At 43.4% G+C, this 19229-nt stretch overlaps 1 protein-coding gene across 1 annotated transcript in view; it reads right to left on the bottom strand.

Moving 5' to 3' along the window:
* LOC125467172 (A-kinase anchor protein 13-like) overlaps nucleotides 1–2370 on the bottom strand; it is a 335592-nt gene extending 333222 nt beyond the window's left edge. The window contains exon 1 of the mRNA XM_048562633.2: nucleotides 2264–2370. Within this exon, the coding sequence (XP_048418590.2) occupies nucleotides 2264–2279 (16 nt within the window). The 5' untranslated portion in view covers nucleotides 2280–2370. The remainder of the gene's footprint in view (nucleotides 1–2263) is intronic.
* Between the last annotated feature and the right edge of the window lie 16859 nt (nucleotides 2371–19229).

Raw genomic sequence — 19229 nt, 5'->3', positions numbered from 1 at the left:
TCTAGACAACATACTTTTAAGGTATGAGAAGAATGATTTAAAAAGGGCATGAGCGGCAATTTTTAAAAAACAGAGTGGTTCATGTTTGGGATGAACATCCTGAGGAAGCGGCGGATGCAGATACTGTTACGATGCTTAAAAGACATTTGGATAAGTTCATGAATAGGAAAGGTTGCAAGAGATATGCGCCTAGTGCAGGCAGGTGGGACCAGTTTAGTTTGGGAACATGGTCAGCATGGATGAGTTGAAATGAAGGGTCTGTTTCCATGCTGTGTGACTCGAACATCCTGTGGATTACCACTGGCTAGAAACTGAACCAGCAATACAAACTGTGGGCACAAGAGCAGGACAGAGGTTAGGAACACTGCAGCAAGTAACTCACCTCCTGAATCCACCATTAACAAAGTACAAGTCAAGAGTGCAATGGAACATCCTCACTTGCTTGGATGTGTACAGTTCCAGCAACATTCAAGAAGCTTAATGCCATCCAGGATAAAGCAGTTGGCTTAACTGGTATCACATCCACTCTTCCGCCAATGCACAGTAGCAATAGTGCATACTATAAACAAAATGCAGAAATTCACTAAAACTTCTTCGATAGCACATCCCAAACCTATGAGCACCATCCAGGAAGATGACTATAGTGGTAAATGCATCAGAATACACCATCTGCAAGTTCCCCTCCAAACAACTCACCATTCTGACTTGGAAATTTATCACTGTTGCATCAGTGTCACTGGATCAGACTCCTGGAATTCCCACCCTAACAGCACTGTAGATCTATCTATACCAAACGTGCCGCAGCTCACCACTACCTTCTCAAGGGAAACTAGGGAGGAGTGATAAATGGTAGCCCTGCCAGCAACAGCCACATCCCAAAGTGAATTTTTAAAAATTGACAGTTGAGAGGATGAGTTTACATTTGGGTTCACTGATGAATTCCAGAGCATTAGAGCACAATAGTCCCAGTGACAGAAGAGGCAGTGAAGTGGCTGAGATTGCGAGCCAAGGTGAAACGAAAGAAGATCACCAAAAAGGTGCTATGGGATCGTGGAGCAGTTTGAAATCAAAGAAACTGCAGCAGGCCAAGATGCAAAGATGACAATTCAATGCAAGATATATCTGAGCCCATAACGGGGATCCTTTGAAATCACCAAGTGCGGACATGCTTCTAGAGACTTTTTGAACATTTTAGATTGAGCTCAGTTTCCCCTGACTTGTTGTTAACCCAGTAGAAAGGAACATATGTGCTCTGGTTGGAGAACAGGGAAAAAAAAAACTGAGGAAAGGGTGGGGATCCAAGTGGAGATTGCAATTTGAATCTATTAGATTCCAGCCTTGGGAAACTGATTTGTGTAAACTCTACACATTCTCCCCATGTCTGTGTGGGTTTCCTCGGGGTCCTCCAGTTTCCTCCCACAGTCCACAAATGTGCAGCTTAGGTTGCCTGGCCATGCTAAATTTCCCACAGTGTCCAGGGGTTATGTGTGGGAAATGTGAAGTCTCAGACATGGGGTGGGATGCTCAGAGGATCAGTGTGGACTTGATGGGCTGAATGGCCTCTTTCTACACTGTAGGGATTCTATGACATGCCTTTTACGCAAATAAAGACCTTATCACTGCTTTAAGAACAGAAGAAGAACACACAGAGAGGGGCAACACTGCACAGGCACATACAAATGCAAATGTTACAGGCACATTTGCTATCAATGCAAACAGATTTCAGCCCCACACTAACCAAAACAAAAGTATATAACTCAGTGCAAAGCCATCAAACAGATATTTCATAGTTGAACAAATGCTGCGCCCCAAGCTTCATTCTACTTGCGAGACAGCTGCAAGTTTAGTAGTTGCTCCGATGTATCATCTTATGGATGCATCACTAAAATTAAACTTCGCCCACATTTAAACTTCAATCAGCAGTGCTTGCTTTCCTTTGCTGAAGACAGTGCACAGCTGACAGGACGACTCAGCTCCTACTAATTCTAACTGATGCCTGTAGCAGCAATATTGGCTTCTGCTTATGGATAAGCCTGAAGATGATTAATACCAAATTGTCTTTAGCACGGCTTAAACCTTAGCAAGGGTGAAAGCCTGACCACATAGTTTATAGGGGAACAGTTGAAGAATGCAGCTGCACACATGCCTGTGGTTTGCAGTTCTCACACAGCACGAAACACATACTGCAGACTCAACCTAAACACAAAAGCCAAAATCAAAGAAACATCTGAATAAATTCTCAAAATAAACGGCACAAACTTACAGCACACAGCAGACATGTGGGAGTCCAAAACTGGAGTTTAAAAATAGAAGACATTCACTAATGGACCCAATACGCAATTTAGGACAAACATCCTTCTCTGAGAGAGTGTACAAATGTGGAACACACTACCACAAGGCGTAGTGAGATAAGTCACATAGCTGCATTTAAGAGGAAGTTCGATAAGCACTTGAAAGAGAAAAAGGATAGTGTTAGAGAATGCGATGGTAAGACGTTCTTGGGGAGTATAAATGCTGGTGCAGAGTAGTAGGGACAAAATAAATTGCTTCTGTGTGCTGTACTAAATGCAACATGACAATTACAACACCTGAAGGAGAAACAGTCCATTTCTGTCCAGACAACATGCACATTGCTCAGAGAAAGTAAGGCTCGATCTGCATCGTCCCTTGGTTATGGTGGTGAGTTTGTATCCTTATAAAAGCATTTGGGCTCGGTCTCAGTCATGTCGTGCGTGTAGTGTGACAACACCCCAACCTTTCTGGGTAAACTCCATCTACAGGTCAGACCGCTGATCTGTGCGAAGCTTTGTGCTACATGCCAGAGCTGTGGCTGAAGCTGTGGAATAGTTTGTCGACATCACCCATCCAATGAAAATGCAAGCGTATTCTCACTAATGTGAAGAGGGAGGACAAGGGATGAAGGGTCTAGGCCCAAGCCGTCAGCTTTAGTGCTCCTAAGATGCTGCTTGGCCAGCTGTGTTCATCCAGCTCTAAACTTTGTTATCTCTCATCCAATGCTTTGGCTGGAATATGTAATTAAATCCTTTCAAGCTGTAGATGCTAAATAACTAGGTTCAGTACACAAGCTGATTCAAATTGTGGTCAAGCAGGCAACAGAATCGACACAATAAAAAAGGGATTCAACATTATACGGCCCCAACAATTTCAAATTCAGAGAATACACAGCACCAAGACTACTGAATTAAGAGAACATACAGCATTAAACCCATGGATTTCTTCATTAATATCTAACTGTAAGGGGCACCAGAGTGCATCAGACACAAGTGCAACAACACTCCAGTAAAATGGTGACGCTTGCTACAAAAGAAAGATGATAACAGTGGAGAAACACAAAGAGAACGCCACAATCCAGATTTTACAGAAACCAGCAAGCAGCATGGCCACAGGAAGAAAATGTTTGCTCCTTAGTAAACACCTTCTTGTCCAATACAAGCGCTGACCAGCAAAATGTGACTCCAGTCCAATTTAAGAGAAATCAGATCACAGTTACTGGATCCAGAATGTTTCTGGGTTAGACTTGCCTTCTGTCACTCAGGAACAATTCACAGAGCACAGCACAAAAATTCCCTGGATAATCAAACAGTAATCAGTAACATCATACCTTAAATTGCACAAATTCTACTGGTGCTAAAATAAACTGGACAGGGTTGAAAGCAGATTGTTTCAACTAAAACTTACCTTGGTTACTGGAGTGCATAAATAATTAAACACACTTTGAAACAATTCTCTAAACATTATATTTGAAACCATTTCACATCAAGCAGGTTTATCGAAGCACAATGCTAGCATCAGCATATTTAGCATCTTGGCATAAATGACATTCAGCTTCACTGGTAGATTAAATTAATTAGCTTCAAATGAAATAAAATCTTTAGGAAGACAGCAACTGAATTATGTTGGTAAATCAGCTGACATTCGTACCTCCCTCAGGGTCAGATGTACAAAAGAATCACATTCTTACTGCGTGCTGCAGTGAGACGGTGGATTAATGTATTATCATAACGGCTGGGAACAATGCTAGCTGCTAACCCACACGTGGCACCCACACTTGGACTGAGTTCTTTGTTGCCTTGTTTAAAACTGTAATATACTAAAAAGGACAAGCACATACAAAGGCTCAGAGGACATAGAACCAACCCCCACCCCGTGCCTCCTTACAGGGCAAAACAAAGGAAAAATGACGAAAAGCCCAAATCTCCTAACTTACTATGGAAACAACACAATTCGACTAAGAAAGATTGTACGAGCCAAGACGATGATCAGCTGGTTCTGATTATTCCAACTGATCTCATCCTGTTTTCAAAAGCCATTAGTTGAGTCAAGATTCATTTCTGTAATGTACAGCCTCATCATTCTGCCAAGCATGGAATAGATTCTGCAATTTGAGAATACCATTTGGAAACCCAGACAAGATAACTCACAACAAATTATGAAAGGGTTCCCTCAGAAGATCACAGATTCCCTTGAATTTCATGAAGGATGTTTGGAGAATATCTTCCCCCAGTACATGATCTGAATGACTTTTATAAACATAGGTGGCCTAGGATTATAACTGGTTCATCTAATGAATTCCTGCCTCATACCAGAGACACATTGCAGAGCAGCGAACTCTTCTGGAGCCATTTGGACAGATTTACTCAGTTGGATCACATCCTCAGATAATTAAGCAGTGAAAGAACAACGCTGACCAAAGCTTTACATCAATTCGCTCACCACTCAAAATGGTCTTGATTTGACTTGAGGTTCAATCATGAACATTTGGCCAAACATCATCTGGGCTTGCTGTTGGACATTAGCAGCATCACACAAGGGATAGTGCAGAGGGCAAAGAAAAACAAAAAAAAAAGTGATGTCATTTTCACTAATGGGAGTGAACAGGTGCTGTAATTATTATCTGGAGGTCAGTGCTTGTGACTGGAAAGAACTATTCCATTAATTTCCAAACTCAACACAGACAGTCACCTGAGGCTGGAATCGATCCCAGGTCCATGATGCTGTGAAGCAGCAGTGCTAACCACTGAGCCACCATGCCATCAGGGGCAACATTTAAAAAACTCTACAATATGATTTTCTATATGCTGATGTTTAGGTTTTGTTTTAAAAAAAAATCAACCTGCTCAGGAATATTATGACTCAGCATCAGAATAGGTATGACATGAATCTGGAGACTTCCTGGCATCGATGTAAGGACACTTATCTCTGTGCCACAGTAGCCCCTCAATTTTCCTTTCATGGTGTGTTTTGCCATCCTAATTGTTCTTGAACTGAGCAGCTCACTAGATCTCTTCAGACAGCATTTAATTTCCTCTATTTAGATTGGGTAAGGATAGCAAAGATTTTTCCCTAAAATATACATTAAAACTCAGCAGGTTCAATGCAGTGTTGAAAGCTGAGGAGTGATCTTATGAAAGTTTATAAAATCATGAGTCATGAATAGCCAAGGTCTTTGACCTGGGGTAGTGGAGTCCAAAACCAGAGGGTATAGGTTTAAATTGAGGAGGGGAAAGATTTTAAAAGGGATCTAAGGGGCAACTTTTTCACGCAGAGGGTGGTGTATGAATGGAATGAGCTGCCAGATGAATTTGTGGAGGCTGGTATACTTACAACTTCTAAGGGGCATCTAGATGAGTGAGAGTATATGAACACAAAGGGATTAAGAGGGATATTGGCCACATTCCAGCAGATGGGACAAGATTAATTTAGGATATCTGGTTGGCATGGACGAGTTGGACTGAAGGGTGTCTATGGCGTACATCTCAATGACTCTATAATGACAATCTATAATAGCTTTATGGTCACCATCACCAAGACTAACAATGATTTTTAAAATTTCCATTAACAGCCATAGTGGGATTCAAACCCATGTTCCCAGAGTATTTTCCTGGGCCTCTGAATTACCCGTTCTGTGACATTACCACCGTCTTTCCTGCTATATTCAGGACTTTTGTTCTGCTTTCCCAACATGAGAATGAACCTCGAGCCACAATCATCTATTTCCAAAAAAAAAACTTGTTTAAAAATTGAGGCTTGAGCCTGGGCATTTTTTAAATGCATTTTTAAACAATTTTAAAAGTACTTTCATAAACATTCCTTTACAAATATCAATTTACAAAGTAAAACAGGAGTTTAATTTTGTGTCAAATTTCTTAAAGTTGGCTTCCACATCCAACTTCAGAACAACTCAGAAATACGAATAAGTGAGTGAACGCCTTAATTATATCAGCCAAGTAAGAAATTTCACATGGGACATGTTTAGCTAACATTATCTAAAGTACAAGGTCAACAAACCACAAACTCGAAATCGCAAATTCACGGACTAGCTTGGGGCACAAGATAGCACACTTTCATTGAAATCTGGTCCTTTGCCTGAAGTTGGGAAATGGTTTGGGGGGAGGGGAGAGATGAACGGTATTCAGTGGGGGCAATTCAGCATCTTTAAATAGCTTAATTGCAGAAACGTCACCTTTTGGATTAGTTGCAACAGCCTATTTTAGATCTTATCCCGAAACTTATATAATGCTTTGTATACATCAAAACATTCCAAGGCTCATGCATACCCCTTCGGGAACAAAAAACAGAAATTGCTGGAAAGGCTCAGCAGGATTGGCAGCATCCGTGGAGAGAAATCAGGTTAATGTTTTGGATCCAGTGACCCTTACTCAGAAAAAATGCAGAATGCAATGTTACAGCACAGTGAAGGTGCGGCGAGAGAGGTCCGAATTAACATTCGGATGTTTAAAAACAGCAGAGTAGAAGCTGTTCTCGAATCTGCTTGTACATCAACGTGGCTGGACCAGGACAGATTGTTGGTGATCATCACTTGTAGGACTGTGAAGCTCTTGACCACCTCCACCTCAGGATCATTGATGCAGACAGGGGCATGCCCTCTACTCTGCTTCCTGAAGTTAACAACCAGCTGCTTTGTTTTGCTGACGTTGATGGAGAGATCATTGGCTTTACACCACGATGCTGAGCGCTCAATCTCTTTCCTGTATTCCGTCTCCAACCTACAATGTTGGTGTCATCAGCAACATTGTAAAAGGAGTTGGGGCAGAATTTGGCCACACAGTCATGAATGCACATGGAGTATATTTGGGAACTGATTTCACAGCCTTGCGGGGTTGAGGGCTATGGTGGACAAGGTGATGTTGCCTATTCTTACCGATTGTGGTCTATGGGTCAGGAAGACAAAGATCTAGGTCACATACTTTAGAGAGGAGTTTGTTTGGAATTATTGTGCTGAAGGCAGATCTATAGTCAGTAAGTAGAAGTCTATAAAGAAGCTACCTTTGGGTAGGTAGGGTAGGGGAAGGGATGCAAACTTTAGTTTAGAACTACTTGTCATGGAAGGGTCAGAAGTTCAGGGTTTACAAGATAATGTATGGTTTAGAAGGGGTGGACGCTAGGAAGTTGTTTCCGTTAAGCAGGGAGACTAGGACCCGTGGGCACAGTCTTAAAATTAGAGGGGATAAATTTAAAACTGAAATGAGACGACATTCCTTCAGCCAGAGAGCGGTGGGCTTGTGGAATTCATTGCCACTGAGTGCAGTGGAGGCTGGACGTTGGACACCTTCAAGGCAGAGATTGACAAATTCTTGATCTCAAAAAGGAATCAACGGCTACGGGGAGAGTGCAGGGAAGTGGAGTTGAAATGCCCACCTGCCATGATTTAAATGGCGGAGTGGACTTGATGGGCCGAATGGCCTTACTTCCACTTCTATGTCTTATGGTCTTATGGTTAGATTAGGGAACTGGGATAGCCAAAACACTTTGCTTAAAAGGTCAGGCTGGCAACTACTCAGACTTGCAGGTTAGAATCAAGTGTTAGGAAAACCCATGAACAAAATGGTGGTGGTCCTCCGAGGTGCACGGATCAACTGATGCCACCAACTTATCTTACCCTCAACTCTATCAGCTTTGCAACACTATTCAATCATATACAAAAGGACCTGTGGCTGTTTATTGCTCAGGAACGCACTGTGCTCAGTTCATCTCAACAATATGAATGTATGCAGATCAAGTACACTTACATTTAAACTGTATCACTCCCAATTTTAGCTTTGTTAGCATCTGACCCCCAGACTCAGAAGGTGCAAGTTGAAATCCCACTCTGACATCATGAAGACTGGCTGCATTGCTGGAGGGGTCACTTTTTTGATCAGAACATTAAGCTGAGGCTCAATTATCCCATTCAGGTGAATGTCACAGATCCTGCAGATGTGTTGGCACAGCAGAAAGCCTTTCTGATGTCCTGGGCAGCGCCTGACCAAACATTAGTCAGAATTAGTCACGACTAGTCAGGATTGTTAACGGAAGACTGCCAAGTGAAAAAATGGCTACACTTGCCAACACAACACCTTAGAGTAATTCACTGTGGTATTTTGGCTTGCTAATAAATCAAGCTGATTCTTCAGTGCACTCTAATAAAACATTTTGGAAAAAAGAATTGACCAAAGAACTGGAAGGTGCAGTCAACCAGCATGCTGCCTTTTGCCCATGGAATCAAGGATCAATTTCAGTGCAGAAGATGGGATTAAAATTTATTGGTGTGAAAGGCTGAAGCAATGTCCACATCCAGTCTAAAGAGGTACTTAGATACTCCCAATTTGACACCTACAAATGGGGGCTTTTCATGTCACCGGTAGTGCAGGTGAAGAGAAGAAAAATGTCACATCGGTGCTACAGCAAGTGCATTTCAGAGGACAGAGAAACCTGTTGCCAACTTGTGTCCACCAAATGTGAAGAGAGCTTCGTAACAAAGACAGTGGGAACTGCAGATGCTCTAGAATCCAAGATAATAAAATGTGAGGCTGGATGAACACAGCAGGCCAAGCAGCATCTCAGAAGCACAAAAGCTGACGTTTCGGGCCTAGACCCTTCATCAGAGAGGGGGATGGGGAGAGGGTTCTGGAATAAATAGGGAGAGAGGGGGAGGCGGACCGAAGATGGAGAGAAAAGAAGATAGGTGGAGAGGAGAGTATAGGTGGGGAGGTAGGTAACAAAGGTGGCTGTCGAAAGGTGGCCCCTAAGGCTCAGGTACGTGCTTCTTTGAAAGTTGCGTCACAGGTAAATGGGGTGGTTAAGGTGGCACTTGGCACACTTGCCTTTATTGCTCAGAACTCTGATTACAGGAGATAGGACATCACGTGGAAGTTGTACGGGATGTTTATATGAGGCCTGAAGAATATTATTAAATAAGAGAAATTCAGAAAAAATTGACGGGACAAACTGAAGTGTTTGAACTATTAGAAGCTGGATAGGCTGGGATGTTATTCACTGGTGTAGGAGGTTAAGGGATGCGGGTGTTCATTTTTAAGGAGAGAGGAGAAACATTTAAAGGGGACCTGACAGACAACTTTCTCACACAGACAGCAGTTTGTATATGGAATGAATTTCCACAGGAAGTAGTAAATGCAGGTGCAGCTACAGCATTTGAAAGACATTTGGATTGGTACATGAATAGGAAAGGAACAGGGATACAGGTCAAAGGCAACTGGGACTAGATTAGTTTGGGAAAATTGGTTGGCATTGACAAGGTGGATCTAAAGGCCCGTTTCCACAGTGTTTAATCTATGGCTCTGTAATTTTGACCTCGCCACTCCCCCTAAACAACCAAAGGCAGCAGATACATAGGAACACTGCCATCTGCAAGTTCTCCTTCAAGTTATTCATAATCTTGGCTGAGAAATATATTTTCATTCCTTCAGTGTTGCTGGGAGAAAACACTGGACCTAGCATCCTAAACACAATACTGTGAGCTTCCAGAAGACAGCTACCCTCCAACATATTCAGGACAATTAAGAATGGGCAATAAATGCTGGCCTAATCAATGACATCCATATCACTTGAACAGATCTTATTTATTAAAAAAAAAATCAATAGTTCAGAGTTTAGTCATTTACCAATCATTTTCTTTCACAAAGGATCATAAACTTATTAGCTATGTTGGCAAAGGATACCACATCGATATCATCCCTTCCACTTGACTACTTTTGCCTTGCTGGCCAATGCTCGATGAGTCAGTTTTGGACAGTTTATTCATGAAACATACAAATTCTTTCCAGCAGTACCATTCTGAATGAACATTTGTTTATATTAAAGTTCCATTGTGATAAGGAGGAAAGGGGAATGGGAAACACCCAGCTTGTCATGCTTTCTTTCCTGACTCATGGGACCCATTTATAAACGATTATGAAGGTGTTCCTTGGCAAATCAACAATTTGATGCCACTTGTTCCACTCTAGTCTCCAAGTCAAAAGATTATGGATTGCAATCCAACTTAATGACTCGCTTTGTATTACTCTTTCATCAAATGTGAGTATTGCTGGCAAAGGTTGCATCCGTTATCCAACTGAGGTGGTGATAATGAATCAACATCTCGATCGCCATCTTGAAACTATATTCCATCTGGCGTAGGTACAGCTGAGGTGGGAGGTAAGGAATTGGGACTTTGATCTGAAAGCACCGATACATCAATATAGCTCTAAAACTTGTACAGTATGGTGATGTTTCCAATACATCCCCCGCCCCTGGTACACCTGGAAGGTTACAGATTGGAAGGAGCTGTCGAAGAAGCCTTGGTGACTTGGTGTAATGCATCTCAGAAATATAACAGACTCCTGCACTATGCGCTGATGATGGAGGGAGTTAATCTAATCTTGGTCACTGAGGTGCCAGTCAAGCTGACTATTTTATCCTGGACACTTTTTAGTCTGTTGCGGAACTGTACTCATCAAGACAAACACATTGAGCATAGGAGTTGGGATGGCAATGTTGCAGCTGTACAGGACATTGGTGAGGCCACTTTTGGAAAACTTTGTAAAATTCTGGTTACCTTGCTGCAGGAAAGCTGTTGTTAAACTAAAAAGGGTGCAGAAATTATTTACAAGGATGTCGCTGGGATTGGAGGGCCTGAGTTATAAGGAATGGCTGGATAGGCTGGGACTTTGTCTGGTGAGTGTTGGAGGCTAAGGAGTGACCTTATAGAGGTTTATAAAATCACGACGGGCACAGATAGGGTAAATAGCCAAGGTCTGTTTCCTCAGGTGGGGAGACTCCAAAACTACACAGCATAGATTTAAGGCGAGAAGGGGAATACTTTAATGGAATGTGGGGTGGGGTGGGGGACTTTTTGCACAGAGGGTGGTGAATGGAATGAGCTGCCAGAGGAAGTTGGAGAGACAGGTACTTTTACAACAATTAAAAAGACATTTTGACATACACATGAAGTGGAAATGTTTACGAGGGATATGGACCACGTACTGGCAAATGGGGCTCCTTTGGCGAGGCCACATCTCAAAAATTGTGTGCAGTTTTGGTCTCCTTTTCTGAACTCTTGCTCTCAAAGGATGGCAGCAAAGGTTTACCAGGCTGATTCTGGGGATGGTGGGTCTGATGAGTGAGGAGAGATTGACCAGGTTAGGATTGTTTTCACTGGAGTTCAGTCAAATGGGGAGGCGGGGGTGGTGGTTCGGGGGTTGGGTGGGAATCTCAGACTTAGACTTAGAATTTTTTATAATAGGGTAGATGCAGGGAGGATACTCCCAATTGTAAGTAAGTGTGTCTAGAACCAGGGGTCACAGTACGAGGATTCTGGGTAGACCATTTCGGGACGGAGATGAGGAGGCATTTCTTTACCCAAAAGAATGGTGAGCCTGTGGAATTCGTTACCACTGGAAGTAGTTGATGGCAAAACACAATGTATTCAAGAGGTGGCTAGGCTTCGCACTTGGAGCAAATGGGATCTAAGGTTATGGGAAGAAAGCAGGTTTAGGCTATTGAGTTGGATGATCAGTCATAATTGTGATGAACAGAGGAGCAGGTTCAAAGGGCTGAATGGTCTCCTCCTGCTCCTACTTTCTATGTTTCTTTGTTCAGTTTAGGATACCTGGTCAGCAAGAATGAGATGGGCTGAAGGGTCCATTTCCATGCTGTCCATCTCTGACTTGTTTTCTTTTTTTTAAAAACACAGTGTCCACACGTTTAGTAGTCAGGCAGTAAATTACTCACCTCAGAATGCCCTGCCTCTGACCTCATTTGTTGCAACAGTATTTATATGCAGTTCAGTTGTTGGCCAACGGAGATGTACACGCTCAACAGTGGAGGTTACAGTACCGGGAATGCCACTGAATGTTAAGGAGGGATGGTTAGGTTCTCTTGCTTTGGAAATGATCATCGACTGTGGTGTGAATGTCACTCATTTTTTTAAACACCCTCTCTGGATGTTGTCCAGAATCTTGCTGCATATGGATGTGCACTGTCTCAGTATCTGAGGAATTGCAGATGGATGCCGAATAATGTCCAGTGAAACCAGCAAACATCCCCACCCTAACCTCACGTTGGAAGGAAGATCACTGATGAAGAGCTGAATAGGTTCGAACATGAGCCTGAGGAGCTCCTGCAGTGATGTCTGATCTCCAACAACCAAAATCATCTTGTATGTACCAGGTTCAAATCCGACCAGTATCTTGGTCAAATACAACTCTCAACCAAAACCAGTTTAAATAAACATTTCATTGGTACTTCCACCCAAAAGCTGAGAGATTTTGTGTGCTAATCTGCTGTTATTGGATTGTGCTACAAAAATGAGTCATATACCAGGAGTTTGAATCGCCTCTAGTTATCAGGTACTGCAGAAATGGATTTTTTTTGCTGCCCTGCAGTGTAAGGCACATTGTTAATCTCCTGTATGAATAAAGATCAACATGCAATATCAGTTCAAGGGCAGATGTATTCACGTCTAAGTGAGGGCTTATGATTGGCAGGTTCAATATTGAAAAAAAATGTGGAGATGCTGGTGTTGGACAGGGGTGAACATAAACAGAGATCACCTGACAAAGGAGGGGTGAGGGTCCAAAGCTTGTATTTTCAAATAAAAGTGTTGGATTATAACCTGGTGTCATGGTAAAATATCACAACAATTAACTATGCCGTGTTCAATAAGTTTTGCAAAGTGCTGTGTCTTGGCAAAATATTCAAATAACAGAAACTTGGCTGGAGATTTATTGCTGCAGGATCATCAATGGGATGCAGAGAACAATCTCCAACTTTTCATTCATTCGTCAGAAAAACAAAAAAAATCAACAGGTAATTCAATGATAATGGGAACTGCAGATGCTGGAGAATCCAAGATAATAAAATATGAGGCTGGATGAACACAGCAGGCCAAGCAGCATCTCAGGAGCACAAAAGCTGACGTTTCGGGCCTAGACCCTTCATCAGAGAGGGGGATGGGGAGAGGGTTCTGGAATAAATAGGGAGAGAGGGGGAGGCTGACCGAAGATGGAGAGAAAAGAAGATAGGTGGAGAGGAGAGTATAGGTGGGGAGGTAGGGAGGGGATAGGTCAGTCCAGGGAAGACGGACAGGTTAAGGAGGTGGGATGAGGTTAGTAGGTAGGAGATGGAGGTGTGGCTTGGGGTGGGAGGAAGGGATGGGTGAGAGGAGGAACAGGTTAGGGAGGCAGAGACAGGTTGGACTGGTTTTGGGATGCAGTGGGTGGAGGGGAACAGCTGGGCTGGTTGTGTGGTGCAGTGGGGGGAGGGGACGAACTGGGCTGGTTTTGGGATGCAGTGGGGGGAGGGGAGATTTTGAAGCTGGTGAACTCCACATTGATACCATTGGGCTGCAGGGTTCCCAAGCGGAATTTGTGGTGCAGTGGGGGAACCGCTTGGGAACCCTGCAGCCCAATGGTATCAATGTGGAGTTCACCAGCTTCAAAATCTCCCCTTCCCCCACCGCATTCCAAAACCAGCCCAGTTCGTCCCCTCCCCCCACTGCACCACACAACCAGCCCAGCTCTTCCCCTCCACCCACTGCATCCCAAAACCAGTCCAACCTGTCTCTGCCTCCCTAACCTGTTCTTCCTCCCACCCCAAGCCACACCTCCATCTCCTACCTACTAACCTCATCCCACCTCCTTGACCTGTCCGTCTTCCCTGGACTGACCTATCCCCTCCCTACCTCCCCACCTATACTCTCCTCTCCACCTATCTTCTTTTCTCTCCATCTTCGGTCCGCCTCCCCCTCTCTCCCTATTTATTCCAGAACCCTCACCCCATCCCCCTCTCTGATGAAGGGTCTAGGCCCGAAACGTCAGCTTTTGTGCTCCTGAGATGCTGTTGGGCCTGCTGTGTTCATCCAACCTCACATTTTATTATCAACCAGGTAATTCAAGTTTGTTTTGGAGATGAAGAAATGCTGAATTTCCAGGAGCAGAGACAGCAGCACCTGGACTTTTTGGAGTAGTCACCAGTTTTCCATTAATAGTATGTCTATTTAGATTTAGGTTTTATTGTCACATATACTCAAGTACATGACAACAGTACAGTGCAAAAAGTATATATGTTGCCACAGATAACACCATCTTAGGTACAAAGTATCTAGGTACATGGAGCATACGAATTTTGTAAAATCAAAATACAATATGCATAAATGTGTAAAGTCTAGTATTCTAATTAAGGGGATATTGCTAAAAGGCAGGAGTATTATAGCATAGGAGGGGGCCATTTTGTCTACCATACCTGCATTGGCTCTTTAAACTAGCATGTGCCAAACCTCTCCGTTTCCGCCATACCCTTACAGGTTATTTTTATCCAAAAAATCATCCAAGCCCACTCGAATACCTCTAGTGAAAGGCAAACCCACGCACTAAATCACAACAGATTGGCAGTCGACTGCATAACTTCTTGGCCAACTAGTCAAAATCTAGTCAAGAAATTCACAGAAGACATGAAAACAGCAGTGGGGGAGACAGCCCTAAACCGCAGGAGGATATCAACATCCTGCTCAGCTGGCCAGAACAGATACAACTGGAATTCATCCTGGAAAGGTGAAAATCAATACACATGGGGAGGGATAACGAGGCAATGGAATACATAATGGATGGAAGGACTCTAAAGTACTGAAGATCAGATGGACCTTCATTTTTATTGTGACAGAGCCTTAGTGGTATCACAGACAGTAGATAAGGTGGTTAGCAAAGCCTTTCTCAGCTGAGGCATAGAATACAAGAGTAAGGAGATTATGCTTGAATGGTGTAAAACTCTAGTTAGGCTACAACTAGAGTACTACGTTCCGCCCTGGTCACCATATTATAGCAATGTTGATATGCACCACAGAGAAAGTTCATCAGGAAGCTGCATGGGCTGGAGGGTGAGAGCTACGAGGGAAGATTGGATAGGCTGTGACTGCCTTTGTGAAAGCTGAATGGGGGCCTTATAGAGGTGTACAAGGTCAAGAGGCGTAGATAGGTTGGATAAGGCAGCACTTTTTCTACTAAGAGATAACAAGGTGTAAAGCTGGATGAACACAGCAGGCCAAGCAACATCAGAGAAGCAGGAAAGCTGCCATCTTGGAAGGGTTTAGGCCCAAAATGTCAGCCTTCCTGCTCCTCTGATGCTGCTTGGCCTGCTGTGTTCATCCAGCTCCACACCTTGTTATCTCAGATTCTCCAGCTCAGTAGCTCCTACCATCTCTGTAACAACTTTTTCCATTAATACTGGCATCAATAAACAGGGGATATAGATTTATGTGGCGACATAAAAGGCTAAAATGGAGAGTTAATTTTCATCCAGAGGGTGGCATGAGTCTGGAACGCAGTGCCTGAAAGGGTGGTTGAGTCAGAAACTCGTTTGAGCAATATTTAGATATTCACTTGCATTGCTGTAACCTCCTGGGGCGGCAAGACAAGAGGCAGGAGAAAAGAATTAGTGTAGTCAGAATTTGTTGACTAGCGCGGACAAGATGGGCCAAAAGACCGCCTTCTGTGCTGGAAATGCCTATGAGTCAAAATCATTCGACTTTCTTTGGAACGTCATTAGGTTTGTTTTAATGCTACTTCCTGCATGACCAAATGGTGCCTCCCTGACCATTTCTTCCCCAGGGGAAGGGGAAGGTCAGCAGCAAACGGGAAGAATCAGGCAAGGGAGGCTTGGGAAGTAGGCAAATGGGAAGTCTCTATTATAAATCATATGCTAAACTTTCTTTCATATTTTGGAGCTTATTTTAGTTTAAAAGATAACTTAATCTACCAATGCAGGGATCTAAGAAAGTGAAATATTTCAACCGAATTAAAAATTAAAAAAATGTTTATTTATGGTAAGCAAGGTCTAACAGAACCCAACTTCTCAGCATCACTTCAAGTCATGATTTTCATTAATGCAACCACGCTTTAAGTGAGGGCTTACTGCAGTAAGACACTTTACAGAACATGTAACTAGGAATACATCGGGTGAATGAGATAGACCATTTCACTCCATTCCATTCAGACTATGCAACGGACTTAGTAATACTTGCAACGCAGACACACACCGTGATCCAGTATTCAATCCCATCAACTTTTCACATCTTGGCCACGTGAATACCTTCGTAATAACAAAACAAATTACAGCAATCTGCAGCAGACACCTCTGCATCCGAAAGAGAGATTACTCACTTAATAGTGGATGAGAGGAGACCCATCAAAGCTCCCTCCCCACAGCTTATCAGATGATGAAAACAGAAAATAGTAGCAGTAGGTGAATCTGCCCTTTGTGCCTGCTCAGCCATTAAATGTGACCATGGCTGATCATCTAATTCAGTATAAATGGTTCTGGTAATAACACGTGCTTCTTCAATGCGAATACGCTGTAATGCGAATGAAGAATTTGGACTGCTATTTGCAGAACGCAAACTTTCCTTTCCTGTACTGGCTGTAACATGATTCTGGACCCATCAGTTTAAACAGCACTGATATTGCAGAATTTTCTTAAAACGTGACATCTCACAAGAATAGAACTGTCACATCATATCAGAACCAACTGTACCCTGGTCCTGTACCTTGCCCTATTCCCTTTGATGCTTTCAGCCCCAAGAACTATAATCGAACTCCTTCTTGAGAAAATTTCAGCCTCAACTGCTTTCTGTAGCAGAGAATTCCAGTTTTATCACGCTTCTAGGTGAAGAAATTCCTCATCTTAGTCCTAAATGGCCTACCCTGTATCCTTAGACAATGACTCCTGGCTCTGGACTCTTGTCATCAGGAACATTCTTTCAGCATTTACTGTCAAGAACCGATAGAATTTTATAGGTTTTTATGAGATTACCCATCATTCTTCTGATGAATTAATCTAAGGTGTTTGTTCATTACAAAAGATGGCAGTCTCTTCTAAATGCTCATGATTCAGCAGATTTTTTTGTCGTACATTCTGATATCTAATCCCCAAAACTATGTATTCTAATAAAGGTTTTCTTGAGGCTGGTTGGCTTGTTGAGCTCCTGTTGTTTTTCAGACGTTTCGTTACCATGCTTGGTGACATCCTCAATGCAGCGTCTGATAAAGTGTCGGTGTTTTCTCCCGCCTGGTTTTTAAACTCTGGGGGTCCGTTGAGATGGATTGCCTCACTTCCGGTTTTCCTTCGCAGTGGAATATACATGGGGTCGAATTCAATGTGTTTGTTAATAGCATGCTTCGTGGAGTGCCATGCTTCCAGGAATTCTCGTGCCTGTCTCTGGATCTTGGTGTTGTCCCAGTCAAAGTGGTGGTTCTCCTTGGCCATGTGGATTGAGATGAGTGAGTGCTGGTCAAATCTTTTTGTAGCCGGTTGGTGTTCATGTTCTCTTGTTGTTAGTTTCCTTCCCGTTTGTCCAATGTAGTGTTTCTGGCAGTCTCTGCAGGGGATCTTGTAGATGATGTTGGTCCTGTCCGTGGTGGGGAGTGGGTCTTTCATTTGGGTGAGCAGTTGTCATAGGGTTGACGTGGGCCTGTGTGCCACTCTGATGCCCAGCAGTCATAGGAGTCTCATGGTGAGTTCTGATGTGCTCCTGATGTAGGGTAACGTGATGAGTGTGTCAGGGCATGTAGAGTCTTTCTGATGCTGTTCTTGTAGGCATCTTCTGACCCAGTTCTTTGGATATCCATTATCATTACCATGAAGACTTGGAAGAGGTATTCTTCTCTCTCTTGGCATAGTTCCATGCTGCTGCAGTGCGCTGTTGCCCTTTTAAATAGTGTTCATGAATAAAGATTTGCGAATGATGATAGATTTTTTTTATTGCTTGTCTAAATGTCTGAGACATTTAAGTCCTCAACAGTAGTAAAATATTGATATGGGTCTCCCATACAGCAGGAAATCCTTACTTTACATGACTACTGATGTGGGGAATGTAATTATTTTTAACTAAAAACTGTTTGGACATGTCATGACCCACCTCCAGGGCAGGTGGGGCTTGGATCTGATCCTCCTGGCCCAGAGGTAAGGACACTAACATCCTGTCACAAGACCTTTATTGGGAAGAGTGTAAGCTGGCTTGTTGGTGAGCAGAACTAAGGAATTAGACTGAAAAAAAAAGCTGCAAAAAAAAAAAGCCTAAACATCATGGTGATCAGCACTTGTTGGAGTGGGGGCCATTTTTAGTTTGATTTCACAATGAATTCAGGCTTCACTGCTTCTAGAAATGAGTCCAAAACCAAACCATGAAATCCAAAAAAACGTATTTCCACTCTCCTGGTTTCAGGGACAGACACACGGAGGGACAGACACACGGAGGGACAGACACACGGAGGGACAGACACACGGAGGGACAGACACACGGAGGGACAGACACACGGAGGGACAGACACACGGAGGGACAGACACACGGAGGGACAGACACACGGAGGGACAGACACACGGAGGGACAGACACACGGAGGGACAGACACACGGAGGGACAGACACACGGAGGGACAGACACGTCTTCCAGCTCTTCCCAAAAGCAGCTGTCAGGATACAGAAAACAGCAAAGGGCCTTGTGCATCAAAATTGAAATTGCTGGAAAAGCTCAGCAAGTCTGGCAGCATATGTGGAGAGAACATTTCAACTTCCCCAGTTCTGAGGAAGGGTCACTGGACCTGAAATGTTAACTGATTTCTCTCCACTGATGCTGCCAGACTTGTTTAACTTTTCCAGCAATTCCTGCTTTTGTATTTGATTTACAGCATCCACAGTTCCTTTGCTTTTTAGCTTGGAGAAGAGACCTAGCACAGGGCTGGCAACAGACCTGGGCAGGCCCACTGAACCACAGATAGCGGCCACCAGCAGGGCTTCCCTTGGAATCAAGGGCACAAGTCCTGCCAAGCAACAGCCACCAGCCAACCAGAGGCCAATGGCTCTTGTGCTCAGCACTGCCATGGAGACAGTTGTGGTGAATCTTGGGAAAGCATCCCCAACAGGCTCGTGACTCTGGACTTA

The sequence above is a fragment of the Stegostoma tigrinum genome, chromosome 33 (assembly GCF_030684315.1).
Source record: "Stegostoma tigrinum isolate sSteTig4 chromosome 33, sSteTig4.hap1, whole genome shotgun sequence".
NCBI lineage: Eukaryota > Metazoa > Chordata > Chondrichthyes > Orectolobiformes > Stegostomatidae > Stegostoma > Stegostoma tigrinum.
This window is presented reverse-complemented; position numbering and strand designations above follow the sequence as displayed.